Genomic DNA, 19,068 nt, shown 5'->3' on the forward strand with positions numbered 1-19,068 from the left:
AACGACCTGAAGTCATACACACAGCAAATATGACTAGGTCAAAGAAACATCGTATGGATGTACAGTTGGTAGTAACGCTTACGCGTTTGGACATCATGTGATTCTAAATCATATTGCGATTGATGTGATGCACTAGTACATACATCAAAATATATAGTGGCGGTAGTTCCATATTCTCAGCAACAACAATTCCTCTTCAACAAATACCCTGCTTGATGGACGTTTATATATATATATATATATATATATATATATATATATATATATATATATATATATATATGGATTTACTATTCGATTTCCCCTTGTATGACTCCCGGGACAAACTCATATTCATTTCGGCCAAGGTCAGACTAGCAAATCACTTGCCATAGGGGAAATCGAAAATATTAAGAGAAGGATACAAGATTTTTATTTTAAAAAACGAACGTCCGTGTCTGGGTGAAAATAAGGTAACTCTGTTCGAACTAGGGTTCGTGTTCTATTCCTAATACTTCGAGTTCTGCAAGTTTTATATCCTGCGATCTCGTCACAATGCATATATCAACGCCTTTATTTAGACTTTGCTTATGTTGTGCATCCTTCTTCTGAATGCCTGGCTACATATGTTTTCACCTTTTGTGTGTGCCATTTCCATCATGTAGTTAATGTTAATGCCACTATCACATTTTTGGCGCACACTTGATAACATGAATATTTTATGTATAATGCAAGTGTTGACGAATAAGGAACAAATATTTATAATTTACTTATTAGTTACAATGTAATCAAAACATTTCTACGTATCAGGAATTTGCCAACATTCCGGTCCCAAGTTGACCTCGGGCAGTTTGTCATATTACTAACTCAAAACAATGGCTTTTCAAACTATTTTAATGCATGTCGTCGATTTTATTGCGTGTTCATTGATCAAAATACAACTCGTAAGAGTTCTTAGACAGGTGTGGATTTGAAAATAAATAATCTGCATGAAGATTTCGTTCATGGATGATTTAGCACCCACAAGTGGCGTTTGTGATATGTTGTTTACATAATAATTATAGGAAACTCAATACATACTACTTGGCATACAAATTAAATGGAGAAATATGTGACTTCTCAAATCATTCTATATGTTCGAAATCTCAAATATTTTGATTCATGTCATCGATTTCTTTGTGCCCGCATGATAGTTGTAAAGTACATGGTCAAAAAAAGTATTCACAAATCCTCGAGTTTTGAGTATAAATAAACCATTACAAACAGACTTTGAGGTGTTCAGTATAATTAAATCATTAGTTTTTAATTTCTTTGTCTCTCGCTCTCAACAATGTAGTCATTTTCAAAAAAAATCTACCTATCCTTATATATGTATATCTATATATACATATCTGCTTGTACTCTTCTTACTATTAGTGCATTCCTTCTATATATATCACGTGTGTATGTGTGTGTCTAAATAAATGTATATTTTTGTATAACTAATAATTATCAGCATATGGTTTTAAGGTGCCAACAAACGCTCAGACGAAGCAAAAGATTCAATCAACATAATTGGAATTTCCTAAAAGATGCTGGATTTCTTTAGTCAGGAATATATCAGCATAAATCTTGACGGTTTGTTTGGACTTAGATTAGGACAAGGTAATTAAGCATTTCTTGTGATCTTCATAATTTACAATAATTATAATCTGAACAACATAATTCATCATTGACAGAGTCTTCGAAGATATTCGTACATAAATATGTACGTCGTACAGAGATAATACTGAACGTATGTTTATTATTGTTTAGATTTCCTATTCAGAGATTTTCTGAATTTGCCTATGCTATTCCTCAACGTATACCAAAATATTTATATCCAGCTCTGCATGCAATTTCCAGTTTTCTCACAAGTAAACCAAAATGTCTTCGGATAAAATGTAACCCCTAAAAGGTAAATATATAATATGTTATGTCTTTGTTTTACTCGTGTTGGTATATCATATCGGGGGGGGGGGGGGGCAAGCTCACATTTTCCAACGACAAATGCAATTTTCGAATCAGATTGTCCCAGGCAAGCTGACGTGTATACATTTTGCAAATTATATATATATATATATATATATATATATATATATATATATATATATATATATATATATATATATATATATATCACAGACAGACAGCAGACAAACAGAAAGAATCAGAGTTTCTGGTTTATCCTGGTCTAGCGATTATTCCCGCATAAATCGCCACGAATTAATTTTATCTCGCGCTGTTTAAAAGTAGAGAAAAACACTTCTACTTAGAGGTCACATTCAGTTTATTTCAGAAAAATGCAGTATCGCTTCCGTCTACATTTTCTTTTTATTTACAACTATCAGCCATTGATGTTTTCACGTGTTTCGTTGCAACCAATAAATTATCTAACCATGGAAATTCAATAGTGAAGAAGTCATACCATGATTCATTGGCCAAGACACTAGTACATTTTATTTATATATAGTTTATCTTTCAGTTCACGGTAATTTATACTATTTTTCTCTTTAGGTAGAAATTATACTCGTCTTTTCTTACCGTCGCCTCTTTGACTTTTTTACTTCTTTTATCATCTAATGTGTGTCATAGCTTGTACCGACCGGTTCGACTAAGTTATATATACGTAGATGCCAAGTTGATAAAGGTTCAGCTATTGTGCTAACTGGAATATCTGTCGTTCATTGCTTCCCTTCTTCATGTATACCTGCCATTCGCCCTACAATTACAGCTATGCTAAGGTGGTTTGGGTATTTGTTGTTGCTGGTCGTTGAGATCTCAGAGACCCAAGGCTCCCCGACATCAGCCCAGCCTAAAGTGGACCCTAAATTAGTTCAGAATGTACACCTGGCCCTGCAAAAGATGCTGGACTTTTTTAGTCAGGAATATATCAGCATAAATCTTGACGGTTTGTTTGGACTTAGATTAGGACAAGGTAAGTAAGCATTTCTTGTGTTATTCATAATTTACAATAATTATAATCTGAACAACATAATTCATAATTGACAGAGTTTTCGAAGATATTCGTACATAAATATGTACGTCGTACAGTGATAATACTGAAAAAATGTTTAACTTTGTCTCGAATTTTCGGAGTTTTTTTCTGAATTTGCCTATGCTATTCTTTAACATTTACCAAAATATTTATATCGAGCCCTGCAGGCACGTTTCCACTTTTCTCTAAGTAAACGAAAATGTCTTTTGATAAAATGAAACCCTTAAAAGGTAAATGCGAAAAACTAGCAGAGATATAACTGCATAAAATGTTTTGTACAATGTATACTGTTAACCGATTCTTCTTCAAAAAAAGTTCATGCTGAAAAAAGTCCCCCAAACCTTTTAATTAAAAAGAAGATAGAGAAAAAACTGTTTTTATAAAAGCGAAAAAGAGCGGAAAAGGTTTTGGATGCGTGCTTGGACTATGACGTTATAATAATTGGCGTGACCAAGTTATCAACGTCATTTGAGGACATCGGATTTCTTAGTATGCCTTCTGTAGCAGGACATTGTTTTCGTTTTCGTATTTACATCCCGGATGAAATTTAGGATACGAGAAACAAAGATACGAATGTATTTCAAATACAAGAGAGTGGGGGAAAGACGCAATACTACTTATGCGTATATAATAAATTGATGTCATTAGTGGAAATTCAGGGCATATTTATTAGTTGAGCAAAACATAAATTCATATACTTAATGGCTCCACGGGATATCATTATTATTCTTCGTTCTGATTGGTTATATAGCAATCATTGATAAACCTAATGCTACATTTTATTGTTTTAATTGTTTCTTTTAAGTCGTTATGGATGAGAGAGAGAGAGAGAGATGGAAAGCAGTTTTATGATCACCTGTAAATGCATTTAAACTGTTTAAAAAACCTCTTAAAGTTTCTCATTTTCCATTAGCTTATTTCTGACTGGTTTCCGACTGTATGTCACTTTAGAAAACATAGTCATGCAACATTCGTGGTACTTTGTTTCTTCACTTAAGGAAAATTTCATGTTTAAATACTAAGCACCACTTGTGTTTATTTTATCAGCATGAATGAAAATAAAAGTTTAAAAAAGAAGCGAATTGCCAATTTGCAGAAGGATTTTCATTAGCTGCTTCAATAGCTGGAAAACTGCGTTTTTACAGCGGACACACGCCTGGTATGTGAACTATTCATTCTCACAGCAAGGCACATTTACCTGCTATCAATCTTAACTCTATTAGAGAGAAAGGGTGTATGTCTGTAACAGGTATAAATGAAATGTATAGCATTCAGACTGCATCTTTGATATTTTGAAATGCGCTAGATGTATACAATTCCTGTTTATGAAAACTGTATACGTGTTATGGTATATATATATATATATATATATATATATATATATATATATATATATATATATATATATAAGACACCCCCAAAAAAGGAACCAGTAACGGTAATTATGTCTTATATAAATACACGGTCACTCAGGATACATACCACATAAATCAAGTTTTATATATATATATATATATATATATATATATATATATATATATATATATATATATATATATATATACACGGCACAAACTGAGCAGATTACCCAATCAAAGTGTGAAGACATTTGGCGCAAATTTTTCATTTTCAGTCTGCAATAATAATTAATCTCAGTGGAGAGATAATTTATACTTTTTGATTCAAACCAACACGCGGAGTCCAAAGTATATGAATTGTCTCTAACAGATTCAACCATTGGAATTAAAAGATTTGAAATAAATTTGAAATCATTTGCAGTTCGTACAGATTGAAGAAATACTGCTAATAGCTGAACCTGTGTTAGATGGTCTTCATGTTACCTTGTTCGTAACGGCAATAAATAATATATGAAGCATACACCATTCTTGGACAAAAATAGTATTTATGACATCTTTCTTATGATGCTGAAGATCAACTAATCACCAGCTATTTTGGTGATTACGAGGTTTTGTTCACCGCATTTCGTCAGTTGGAGGAATCTGTTGTGTTTGCATCTGATACAGCCGTTTTTGGCAATGAAACCTATCATGTCCGGTGATCTGTGAAAACGCTAGCATTTGCGTAACCAAGGATGATGCGTTTGTCTGCCTTCGGTACTTCGGCGATAAGAGAATCCTGGTCTTCATAAAATGTGCCCTTGATTGCAGATGGGTGTGTCATGATGGTTGCATAGGCGCAGATGATAGTGGATTGTCTTTTTCCAGAGAGTGGTAGTCTCATTTGCATTAGTCTGTAATTCACCCCTTGTGGAAGATGTTTTAACTATGAGTACATGCCAAATCCAACACCAGGAACACATTGCTCTTTACTTTGGCCACTCTAGAAGAAGGTGTAGCAGGCTCCGACTTCGGTGAGTTGTCCTTCTTCAGCTAGGCTAGTGTCAGTCAGGGGTACTATCTAGCTCAGAGGTATGCAAACTTTCCATTGCAAGTGCCGCATACACAAATTTACACCTTGTCGCGGACCGCATAGTTCATTAAGTAAAATAATTAATATTTGAAATAGCAAAAACAAAAGGTTTTTCGAAAATAACATCTAATTAATTTTCAGTTGTTAATATATTGTTAATATTTGAAAACGTAAACTTAAACTTCAAAAGAGGCACGTTTGTTTGATAAACAGAGTAAAATAAACAGAGTCAGTGCGAATGATGACTTGTTCCTAGGCCGCATGAAAACCCTTGGCGGGCCTCATGCGGCCCGCGGGAAGTAGTTTGTCCACCCCTGATCTAGCTGTTGAATATCGCCAGTTCTCTACTAAATAGAAATGCCTTCTCTCTGATCTAGCTGCTGATATGTTAGCCATTAGTGTGCTGAGGTGGGATTCCGGTATCCGCGGTATGCTGAGCATGGTTGAGGTGAAACAGGCAATGTTTAGAGCACCATTTTATCCCCTTCTTCCTGCTACAGAGGTGAGTAGTATGATCTTAAAAAGACTGCTCAGACACCAAATAGGCTACCGAGTTCCATTGCTGTTTCGATCCAGCGAAAAGCGATATTATGCCCTGAGTCGCCTGTGTGTCTGTCTGCAGCTATCTCCCAGTGTATCCATACATGCTGCTTTGCCGCTCGTCTATCGCCACAGGACTTGAAGGTATGTGGTAGGTCGTAGGGAATAATATCATGACTTCTGTTTGAGTTAGATTTAAATAAGGCAAAGTGGTGCAGAGTTATCCTCACTCGCTCGTCCAGGCATGTCTGCATGCAGTGGAATGTCAATGTTATGGCGTTTGGAGATGAGTCCGCATGCATCTAATGGTATCATTTGCTACTGCACCTGAACTAATGCCTGCGCTATCAATACAGCTCTTAGCATCTGCCTTCACAATCTGGTGATGAGCATATCTTCTCTGCCGCCTGATCCAACAGAGAGGACCTTCCAGAGGGAGCACAGGTGTAGCTGTCCAATCTGGGTCATTCGTAAGAGCTAGTTATTGTTATATACCAGTGTTCAAACTGTAAATATTATCGTTTTCCATTTCTCCTCAAATTTTCGGCAGTCTCTCTATTAATCTGGACCGTGATTTGACAATTTGGATGGTATGGCGCTGTAACTGTATCTTCCGGATTTATTGTCTAATTTTTCTTTAACCATCCGTGTACATCATTCCTCTCGAAAATGAAGTATTCGCTTGTAAATTATAACACAATGTCTCAATAATCTGATTTTTGGAAAAAAAATAATATGCGATTATAAAGTTTCTTCCCCGCTCAATGCTCTGTTTTAACTGGCATCATTTTTTTCTCGATTTTACATATGTTTCTTGTAATTATGTTAAACAACATGATGTTAACATATAATGGTTTAGTAACAGGCAATCGTCTTCATAACTCTAACCCTTCTGTACAGACTATTTTGCATATATATATGTTACTAAGTTACTTTTTTCGTGCATTCTCAAGTTAACACCATACACTGAATTTTGTTGCTATCAACCAAAATTTAGCTATGAACAATGTAAAGAGTATTAATCTTACCCGTAGACGATTGTTTTCTTTTCTCTCGCAAATGGTGATGGCTGTGGGGTCATATGTTGCTGAGCTCTGAAATGTGACTGTTGAAAAATGCTTTTAAATGGTAAATATATAATATGCCATCTAGATTATTATATTTCGAACAAAAAAAAGGTTCTTTTCTTTCATATGTGCATGCAAACATCAACAACTCATTTCCTTTCAAACTATCAATTAATATACAGCTGCAAAAGGTTTATTTACAGATCAATATACGCAAAGAGTATCTGGGGTGAACTATGACAGCATATCCTAATGCATCTGCAATGCGGGAACACCACGTCTCATCAACTACAACGTTCATTTATATATTGAAACGTATTTCTTTGTTTGCTTTTTATGTGTCAGGATGGGTTGATGAATAGATGGATAGACAAGGAGCATTAATTAGGTTTTTGGTGATGAACATGACAACGAAAAGAGGTCTATGATAATGAAATGAAAACATTCTGGACGACTTGAGAGCAAATAAGCATTGTCGTATATAACTTCAATGTTGTGCACTGCACTGTAAAATCTCATACCTTCGATGCTTTGGATATGACTTCAGATTAATTGTCTTTGGTGCAGCTCTGGAGGAGGGATGATAACTGCATATAACATTGTGGGATTAACATATCTGAGAAGTATGTATGAATGCATGCATGTAATTATTTATGTACGTATTTACTATATGTAGGAATTTAGTTAATATATTTGTTTGTTTGTTTATGCATTTTCAGGACAACTTATGTCAGCTTTGGAAGAATGTGAAAAACGGTTATGTGATAGAAACCTTGCCATAGTGCTCAAAACTTTGGTGTCAGAAGTGGAGGACATATGTTCTAAGGCGTTACCATATGTAGAACAAAATGATCCGACATACTATAAAAGGTTTGTTTCACTAATTTTCAACTTGTATGAATAATATTTTGCTATGCTACGTATATATATATATATATATATATATATATATATATATATATATATATATATATATATATATATATATATATATATAATAATATTTTGCTATGCTACGTATATATATATATATATATATATATATATATATATATATATATATATATATATATGTGTGTGTGTGTGTGTGTGTGTGTGTGTGTGTGTTGAAATCACGTTAATACATCTTAATACTTTTACTAACTGACAACGACAGTATGAATATCAAGTTCCTTAAGTGGATTCGCAGTTAAGGAAGACAAACCCTCAGAATGGAGATTACTTAAATGGTGTAAAATGGTGTAAATCGGTAAATCGTGAGCAATGTATAACACAAATAACTAAGCTGTTACAGGCACACGCCAAACCATTTGCTCGTCGCTATAATTTAAATATCACTATGTTCAATATAATTGGCCTTTCTGAGCAGCTCTTCTGGCTCTTCTTCTCGCTCTGTAAACTTGAAGCCCAACCTTTAAACGCTTTCAATAATTTACCCTTATGATTGATTTCATTATTTATCATGATATATATTAATTTCTTATTTGATTATCAATTGAAGACAAACGATTTAGTATCGTTGTTTTCATTTTCAGTCATTACGATGAGATTAAGCTGCCGCAACATTCTTGCCAAAAGAATAGTGGCAAAGTGATGACAATGATTGTAACGATCTGAGAAATGCAGTTTCTTCTCCCTTGGAAATGGCTCTTTATCATTTGGCTTTTACTGTTCACTTCAAAAACAATTAGTGATTCATACAAACCATATCAGTAGACGTACGCTGTAAATGTAGCCATGGTTTTTGATGACATTAGTTAGTCAGCTATCCACAGCTCATACTACTAATATTTTTTTTAGCCATGAGTTTCAAAAATTATATAGAAACTAGAAAGATGGCTTTGGTAGCTAACAACAAAATGTTCATCTGGAGACACATTTGCACTGCAGTTGTATGAAATGGAAGATGGATTTTCAAGCTAACCGCGTTCATAACATTGTTTCCCAACTCGAGGTAAGTCAATGAAACTTCTTGCCATCCAAAATGCAGCAAATTGTGTACTTCTCCGAATATAATTTATGCGCATCTCTCTCTGTCGTAAAACGGACAGTAGTAGCCAAACAATAAAATGCGATTTCAAAGATAGAGGAAACTCCGTGCAGATGATGGCAATGGAGAGAGAGAATATTTTTGGATTTATTCTATTTTTTAAACTTTCTACTCTAAAGTTCGTTATTATTCATTAACACTTTACATTATTATAGCAAATAATATTGCTTTTATCCAAAGGTTCGAGGATGTAGTAGCTAGACCATATATACTACCTTACAATCCCACTATATTACATCCAACCCCTGGCTTACACATAGGCTTCAATATTGATTATGATGAAGAAAGGGGAGATGCTTGTTACAGTCGTATTTTGGGTACATTTGTACAGGACAACAGGTAACACATTTTCCTTTCTTTTCTTACATTTTCATTCTCTTCTAAAGATGACAGGAAACTTCTTTAAGCTAGTAATTTGTCAAGAAATTCTAGTTCACCTATATTACTGACAGTTGAATTTCAAACTTACAAGAGCAGTGATTTGAACAAAACTTTCAAAGTAGAGAAGCAGTTGTAATAAATGTGCCAAGTTTGTATGAGCATTAGTAGTAGTAGTAGTAGTAGTAGAACTAATAATAATAATAATAAGAAGAAGAAGAAGAAGAAGAAGAAGAAGAAGAAAACAAAAAGAAGGATATGATCAGTGTCATAATGAAAATGATATTAAAGACGATGCTGTCATCATAGCATGATGACACCAATGACGAAGACAGCAAAGACAACGGCAATGATGATTATAACCAGAATGATAATTATTACACATCCACCACGGCATAATCAATGGATTTTATAACCATAGCATTTATGAAACATATTTTATTTAATATACGCGCTATATTATTTATTTGTAATTTGTCTGTATGCTTCAGCCATCTTCCGAAATGTAACTTTACCGCTGACTGTATGGCATACATGACCCAAGATGAGACAGCTCGGTATTTCATTACACACCAACTCCTGTACTTTATCATTATTGAAAACGTAAGCATACGGTTGTTTTGTTTGTTTTGTTTTAACAGAAACATTTAAGTTGAGAGCCATCTTTGTTCATGCACTACGTCTGCCCGTCCTGAAATTGCTTCAGCGCTAGGTAACAAAGAGATAAATATATCAAAGACATGCTTTGCTTAACTATTGTTAGGGCCTTTGAAAAAATGAAACAAATTGATGTACATAATTATATTTGATACACCTTTTTTGAAATTGGATACTCCGTTAAACAAATTCCGATCATATTATTAAGATTCAAATTAACTGATTCGGATCATGGTTTTGAAATTAATATCAGAAACTACAAGTCGACGTATAAGTAAGTGGCTAATGCAAGAAATATACTAGAGATGTGGTATGGATGAACTAACGGAACATATCACATTTATCTGTATTAGGAATCTGCAACTCGGCTTTCTCTAGCACGGAAATATACAGAACCAAAGAGGCTCTATAACGCCCTTCCGTCATATATGCTATAATAACTGTAGTAATGTTGTACCAACAAAATACTTTAAAGTACTCTTACGTAAAGTTAAATTGATGTCCATCAATGGAATTAAGTAGCAATGAATCTTTTAAATGTTGCAAGTAAGTTCTGAAAGATAATTTTCCAATGTATGTTAAGTATGTATCCTGAATTCTTTGTACAAAAGTAATGCATTAACACTAAATGTGATTCTGTACATAGGATCTTGAAAATGGTGTCCCGACAAAAGCGCGCCGACAAAAAAAGAGCAGCGTAAAGACCCCGACAAATTTACAGGTAGACATGAAAAGGGAGATAATTTCTAAGCTCCTAATACTATTTGTGGAATCATTCTTCAAATATAGTTGGAAATGAGTGAAATAAGACTGCAAAAGTTGACTGAACATGGATGCAACTGATTCAGTAACTGTTGCAGAATGACGTGGAGCTGCGATCAAACGGAATCTTTCCGGCGTTAGACATCCCGAAGCGTCAAAGTCGAAATAAGTTCAACTCAATCAGAGCCTGTAAACTTAAATTCCTATATACAGCCGGCAGTGTGTGAATAATGGACTATCTACACTGGTTTGCGCATAACATTACGCTGTAGACTTTGTAATAACAAAAATATTTTAAAAAATAATAAACGCTATATTTCTACATTTTGAGATAATACTAAATAGATGATGTTTTTCTTCTCTAACATTGTTTTTCTGCATATTGAGATGCTTAATGATCCTTGATGTTGTATTTATTAATGGTTTATTACAAATTAACAGTAATTGTTTTTGCGATTTTGTGGGCGCGCTTTGGTCCGTGCAATTTTGTCCTGCGATCTTTTGTCGAGGTTCCTTGTTAAATAAAATATATGATTAGATTAACATTTTATTGAAACAACCGCAGTGACGACTAGTAAGTTCCTCTTTTGGATAATAAAATTAACATACTGGTCGACACTGCAGTTGTTACAATAAACAGACATGTTAATTATTATGTCATAAATCTAATTCTGAAGTTATAAAGATAATTAGTTTATATTTCTATTTTCATTTTCCTTTCACACCATCCTGCTCATAAAATAAGCATAAAACGAGCAAGGCAACCAACGGAAAATAATAACAACAACAATAACAACAGAAAAGACTATTTTTTATACCCTCACTACCTCCATTCATCCATGTGTTCATGTGCATATGCATGCCTACTTTATTAAACTTACATACGTATGTGAAAGAGAGACACTGAGATTGGTTGTTTTATTCGATAGCTTCCTGATTAAGGTGAAAGTGTATAATATCGTTACAATAATTATAAATGATCTATATTTGTAGGTGGGGTGTGCCGATATTGTGATTGGGAGTCAGCTAATACTTGAGATTGAAACAAATCTTTGCCAAAGAATATATTACGAAGCCGAATCTTACATAGAGAATGGTGATGTGGACGGAGTTAAACGAGACTTGTTTTTAGAACAAAGTATGTTCTATAAATTAAATACCACATTTGTAAAACTGGCAGCAAATAGTTTGATAAATAACGTGCTTATCACCATTATATGACCTGGATCCTAACTGTATCATTATATCGAATTAATGTCATTTTTTTCACGCAAGGCAATTAGAAATTACTGTTGAAACGTAAGTCAATCTTAAATTGAAGGAGTGTATAATTGGAATTCATCAATTCCTTTGGTGTCTAAAAAATGTGCAAATGCAACCTTAAATTGGTAATACGTTAATGCTTGCAACCAATAGACGCCTTAAAATTAACGGAATTTAAAAGAGGATGATAATTTCTTGCAACATCTGTAGTGGAAAATCATAAAATATCACATGGCAGGTACTTATGTTCAGATTTAGCACATTCGGTGAAAATCTCGAAATTCCTTCACATAACCACATTTGTAATATCTCGAGCCTTCCCCATCAAGTGAAGTTAAAATATAACATTTCTTTTTAGATGCAGCTATACTTTAGGCACGTTAAAACAGGTAGTTTTAATGTGTCATTAACCGTAATTAGATTGTAAATGGTTTTGCCACTCAGCAGGAATGCTCGGGGTATTGCGACTGGCATGATAGTGTTTCAAGGCTAGTGAAATTTAAATTATCGAAACTTTATCTACTCGAACAATTTTCAAAATGAAATGAAATGATAGTTTTATATATTGCAAACACTATATGTGATTCCAATACAAAATTGTATCCATATTGATCAGCACAGTGTATATAGACTATACAAAAGACAATTTATATATATTCCAGTCAACTTGTGTGGAAGTTTGGGCTTTGAAAACTTCATGAAAACTGATTGGATCCGTATGATATTAGGATGGCCGGACTGGAGGGTTGGCTGCTTTAAATTTAACCAAAAGTCTGTGGGAGAAATGGCTGATGAAGAGATCAACAGCCAAGAGAACGACCGAGATTATACCCTGGGACCCAGTGACATAAAGAGGTTTCAGCATAAGAGGGAGATTGAATATGAGAAAGAGAATCAAACCACGTTGTATATAATTTTCTTACCATCCAACTCAAATGAGGTTCAGATAAAACTGATCGAGCTATATGGTCTGGAGGGAGGGGGGGGGAGGGGAGAGAGTTGCAATACCATTTGAATTTCAATCAGATGTCTTGGGCAGATATTTTAGCCACAGAGCAGGGTAGAACTCGAGGAAAGTGAGCAAATAGTTTCTGTTATTGGACGGGTTTGGACATTATATAGAGCTAGTCTGAGCCCACCTTTTACTATTTTCTGAAAATGTTATTACTATCGTGTGTAGCAATACGAGAACAGTAGTAAATGGGGTCACCCTAGCGACAATGGGAATTAGCATTACAGAGACCCCTGGGTCACTCTAGCGACAATGGAAATTTAACATGGAGAAAAATCGTGGGTCACTCTGGCGACAAGGGAAATTTAACATAGAGAAAAATCGTAGGTCACTCTGGCGACAAGGGGAATTGAACATGGAGAAAAATCGTGGGTCACTCTAGGGACAAGGGGAATTGAACATGGGGAATAGAGTCTTGGTCTGTCTAGGGACAAGGGGAATTGAATATGGGATTTTGTTTTTTTAATTTTTTTAAATTTAAATTTAAATTTAAATTTACAAAAAGGGGTAGGCAATGGAAAGGCTATCTCTTTTCGAGAAATATGGCTGGCCCTGAAAAGGGCCTTTGGGTTTTCTTCTTCTTCTGCTTCTAATTTCTTCTTTTTCTCCACCAAGTTCTTATTTTATCTCCAACACTCTTTCTCTTCTTCTCTTTCTTTTTCTCCTGCTCTTCTTTCTTCTTCTTCTCTTCCTCCTCTTCTTTCTTCCTCTTCTCATTTTCTTCTTCTTTTTCAATCTTTTCGTTCCATTTGCTTACTCTTATTCTTTCCTCTTCATCCTCCTTCTCCTCCTTTATCTCTTTCATGACACCACTAATCTTGTCCTTTACCTTTTTTAAGTTATTAATTTCCATCTTTACACGATGGGGACTATAGGAATAATGGTCTTCAACCAGTCTTATTAACATCTGCTCCATCATTCCTAAGTTGTCTAAAACGTCTTGTAATGTTTGTATTTTGTCCATTTGGTTAGAAGCCATCTTCTTTTTTATTCTTTGCAGAATGGTTTGAACGACGAATACTGTGGGTTCTTATACTTAAAGCGCGTACGTGAAGGAAAACATCCCCCTAAAACGTAAAATTGATCTTACCTAGATCATGACCAAACAACGCGCGAACGTGAAGGAAAACATCCCCCTACTTTTTTCATTTCATATAACAAAACCCAAACTATACTTTCTCATTTCATATAATAAAAACCCAAACTATACTCTCCACATACGCTAAGAAACAATAAACAAAATCCATAATCTACTATCCACACAATCTTACGTGAGCGCTTACAAAACCCAAACTATACTCTTCACATACGCTAAGAACAATAAACAAATCCATAATCTACTATCCACACAATCGTACGTGAGCGGTTACAAAACCCAAACTATACTCTCCACATACGCTAAGAACAATAAACTAATCCATAATCTACTATCCACACAATCGTACGTGAGCGCTTACAGAACCCTAACTATACTCTTCACCTACGCTAAGAAACAATAAAGAAACCCATAATCTACTATTGCCACAAACATACCTTAGCTCTTACAAGCACCAACACACAAACACATACCCTCACACTATCTTAAAAAAGAGTTAGTGTTTATAATCACACTACTCTACCTACACACATTGGCAAATCGATCGTTATTTCTTTTCTAGAGTATTGGGTAGCCCTGAAAAGGGCTATTTTTTTTGGAACTTTATGGACACCTGGTTAATGGTGGCACCTTCCAGGCCTGGCGCCACATACACATCTTGTCCCCCAGTTACTTTTTACCTTTTTGGGGGAGAGAGCAGAGGCAGGATATGTCGCTTCAGAATCCCAATTTTCGCTCTCTGGGATTCTGAAATTTCTTCTTCTTCTCTCCTTTTCCTCCTCCTCCTCTTCTTTGTATCTTCTCTCCTCCTCTTTGTATCTTCTTTCCTCTTCTTCTTTATATCTTCTCTCCTCCTCTTCTTTGTTTCTTCTTTCCTTCTCCTCTCTTATCCTTCCCTCCTCCACAATGGCTTCCGCGGCCAGTTCATTTAATATGCGCCTGGCATATTCCAGATGCACATGAAGTTCCAACAGTTTCTCCAGTCTCGTGTTCATTTTTGGTGTTGATCAATCAACAAGGGTAGCTGGACTGCCGAACGAGTTTCAATTTATAGTGAAAGTGCGGACGTGAAGGAAAACGTCCCCTAAAAACATAAAATTGATCTTACCTACATCATGACCAAAAAACAACAACGCGCGGACCTAAAAGAAACACTCACTCACTTTTTATGCTACCCATCACTATTTTAAAAAATTTTTATAAATCACTTCAATAGACTATCCACATACGCAAAGCAATCCAATCTAACCCCAAATTTACACCTCAAACACCAAAAAAAAAGACATCATTTTAATCTACTATCCATACCAACTTACTTAACCACTTACAAACACAAACACACAAACATATACACTCTCACTATCAATAAAGAGTTAGTGTTTATTTTCACGCTACTCTACCTACACACATTGGCAAATCGATTGTTATTTCTTTTCTGGAGTATTGGGTAGCCCTGAAAAGGGCTGTTTTTTTGTTTGCTATGGCATTCTTTTTAGTTTCTAAGAATGCGATGTCCTCTGAGGATAGACTTTCTGGCGATAAGTCTGCTTCTTCGGAAAGAGAAGAAGAACTCTTTGGTGTCGATACGACAATCGACAAAGCCTCTGTCAGCTTCAGGTTGCTGCTGCTGCTCTTGTTGTTGTTGTTGCTGCTGTCTCTGAAGTCTGTACTTCTCTGTCCATTCTTCTTTTTCCCTGTTCATTTCTTCTCTGAAGAGCTCTTCTATCAGGTCTTCAGTGATTTTTAACATTCTCACATTCTCTATTTCTTCTGGCTTCGGTATCAGACTGTGTCTGACCCTATGCAAATTCACGTAGGCTTCGTTGAGTTTGGCTAGTTTGGAGCACATCTTCTTAGGAGGATGAGTCGACAATGGATGGTTAGACTGGAAACAACCCGGTTCTTAAAGTTAAAGCGCGGACGTGAAGGAAAACATCCCCCACACGGTTTTTGAGTCGCAACGTTTAGTGAGTGTCATGAGAGGGATAGTAAGAAATGAAAGAGCATCAATCCAACATTCTTATAGCTAAACAAAAGACAAAGGCATTTTTTTCAAAACACAACATTTTTTATTCAAAAATCACTTAACACTAAACAACAACTCTAACATTTTTAACAATAATCCAACAATATAACATCAAACAATTTTTTTCAAAACACAACATTTTTTAATTCAAAAATCACTTAACACTAAACAACAAGAACTCTAACATTTTTTAACAATAATCCAACACTAAAAGTTTCTCCACTAGGTAAAGAGGGATAACAGTCTTCCATGGTTTCTAGTAATCTAGGATGACTTCTCTCAAACTGTTGATTTCTATGGTATTATCGAATTCTGCATACAGGATGACGTTCACCGTTTCATCAGGGTCTCGGTCTTTAAACTGAATTTCCACACGAATCTGGCCGGATTTTATAGGGTGGAAATGTCCCTCGTCGCTGCCTTGGTCTGGAGTGAAATCGAAAGCCCACAAAGCGTAGCCTCCTGCATAATCCTCGTACGTAATACCGTGACTGGTATTGGTTCCTAACTGTCCGGTGGCTTCGTACAGGGACAAGTACGATCTCAAGTAATTCTTCTTGGTAAAGTCAGGTTCGAAAGGTCGGGTACACAAGGTCTTGCCATCGCGACTGACTTCGATTTTGGACACGCCAAAGTGTTGAAAGTAGAAAGGATTTTTTTCGGCAGCTCCGTTGAAGGCTGTATTCTCGACGATACCAACGATCAAACGTTTGGGTAACTGTCCTTGGAACAGATGATCTTCGATCATGGATCGCTGTCCCTTGGGAATGGTGAAGGTTTTCACTTCCACGCGTCGTATGGGATACTTGGCGGTCGTTCTACTCAACGTCTGACTGATGTCGTTTCCCACTTTAGGTAACACTTCCACACGGCGTACGTAGAGTCTGGCTTCTAGGATTTTGGTTTTGTAACCGTCACTATCAGCCATCAAATGGAAAGCGGCACTGCTACGATTCAGTCTCAGGCGGACATCCACCCCGTTCAGCAAATACTTTTCTTGCAACCACATGTCCAAATGCAAACGATCCATCAGTTCTAAACTTGTGTCGGCTCCCGTGATTCTCTTTCTTCGTTCTAGAAATCCATCATTGTTGTCTTTCTTTTCATCAGTTTCCAATATTTCAAACTTGGTAGGTTCGTCAGCTTCCCATACCACACAGGCATTGAGATGAGTGTTCTTGGCATCTATTCCGTACGTCAAGAGATTTTCCAGGTAGGCACGATAAGGGTAAGTATCCATGCTGCTACTGACCAGTTTGTTATTCAAGTACAAGTCCACTCCACTGAACAAGGAATGCATGAAATTGTTGACGGGAGCTACTGCTTCATCGTCTATAGCACCTCCAGTCTTATCTAGAATTTTGACTTTCAGGTACAAGTAACTGCTATTCAGATCGATGTAATCTTCGGGCTGTCCTTTGATTTCAAACTCGATGGGAGCGGAATCGGTCAGTGAGGAGACGGGGTGAAATTCCACCCACTGGGATTCTTGCATCGTCATCATCGTGGGGGGCATGGCAAACAGATCCAGTTCCGTCTTGGAACAAGCGCAAGATTCTCGGTGCATCATTTTTTTTGTCTCTTTTCTCAATAATCGAAAACGTCTAAGTCTCGAACGGTTCTTCTTTTCTTGGCCTTTCTCGCTTGAAGTCTGGTGAAAGGGTGTTTTCTTCGTCGTCTCTTTCTGCCTTGTCCTTGCTGAATGCCTGACTCGTTAGCGTGCAGGGCATTTATAGGTGTTTCTCGTTGGCCTAAAATGTCTTTGCCCGTTTGCAGCAAGACATTTTTGCCTGCCCTCATGAAGGCTTCTTTAGGGTTTTGTTTGTCGATGATGACATTTTGGAGAAATTCTTTGCCTTGCGTCAGTGCCGCATCTTTCAAGGCGTGCAATCCACGTGTCACCATCGGTTTCAACACCGGGGCCACCGAACGAAAGGCCGATTTTAACATATCTCCTAAACCGTGTCCTCGCTGTCGAGCAACCCCTCGGTACACTGGATACATGACTTAAGAGTCGTGAGAGAACCGTTTTCGAAAATGGAGTTTCACCGTGACTTTTCCTTTGGTGAATGGAATATTTTGTCCCAGATCTCCTTTTATAGCAATGTTGACCGTGTCCAAATACGACTTACTGACAGGCAAATAGTGAGGATGGACAAATTCGCGGTGGACGTGGTAAGTGTTTCCACCTTCCTCGTCAGCGTTCGTGGCAGAATCCACTTTGAAAGGAATGACACGCAGTAACGGTACGTAGGTGTGTCCCACCACGTTGTACTCCACCACATCGGAATACACGAACATCAAATTCAGTCCTTGGTTCAGTTCTACCGGGGCACGAAATAACTTGCTAAAAGACTCGTTGTCGTAAACGATGGGTAATTCGTTTTTCTTCATCATGGTCTTTCTCATGTCCATGTCTCCGCCCAACATGTCAAACAATTCAGGACAAAATAAAATGGACAGGATTTTACTCCGTTCAAATTTCATCAAGAAGCGACGAGCTGCTTTGTGGTACTCCATGGTGACATTTTTGTTGACATGCTCCAAAGCTTTCAGAAACACGACATTAAACCTGGAGGTTATGGTGCTGACCAAATGTTGACCACTAAAATAATAGCCTGGGGGAATGAACAAGTGATAGGTGGTGTACTTTTGTGTATGGGTTATTTGTGTATCATATTTGTGTATCATATTTGACATTGCTATCCATCCACTGTTGCATTTGCTCGTCATGAACTTCCACATCAAAAAAATTTTGATTGGAAAGGACATTGAGGACTTGGGTCGGGTGA

At 36.3% G+C, this 19,068-nt stretch overlaps 1 protein-coding gene across 1 annotated transcript in view; it reads left to right on the forward strand.

The window, feature by feature from the left end:
• Window positions 1-2,539: 2,539 nt before the first annotated feature.
• LOC149777179 (UPF0764 protein C16orf89 homolog) overlaps window positions 2,540-19,068 on the forward strand; it is a 29,664-nt gene continuing 13,135 nt past the window's right edge. Inside the window, exons 1-6 of the mRNA XM_089941876.1 lie at window positions 2,540-2,935; window positions 7,752-7,902; window positions 9,263-9,421; window positions 9,952-10,063; window positions 11,873-12,017; window positions 12,805-12,997. Coding sequence (XP_089798002.1) covers window positions 2,734-2,935; window positions 7,752-7,902; window positions 9,263-9,421; window positions 9,952-10,063; window positions 11,873-12,017; window positions 12,805-12,997 — 962 coding nt within the window. The 5' untranslated portion in view covers window positions 2,540-2,733. The remainder of the gene's footprint in view (window positions 2,936-7,751; window positions 7,903-9,262; window positions 9,422-9,951; window positions 10,064-11,872; window positions 12,018-12,804; window positions 12,998-19,068) is intronic.

This window comes from Sinohyriopsis cumingii, chromosome 18 (genome assembly GCF_028554795.1).
Source record: "Sinohyriopsis cumingii isolate HCF-2022 chromosome 18, ASM2855479v2, whole genome shotgun sequence".
NCBI lineage: Eukaryota > Metazoa > Mollusca > Bivalvia > Unionida > Unionidae > Sinohyriopsis > Sinohyriopsis cumingii.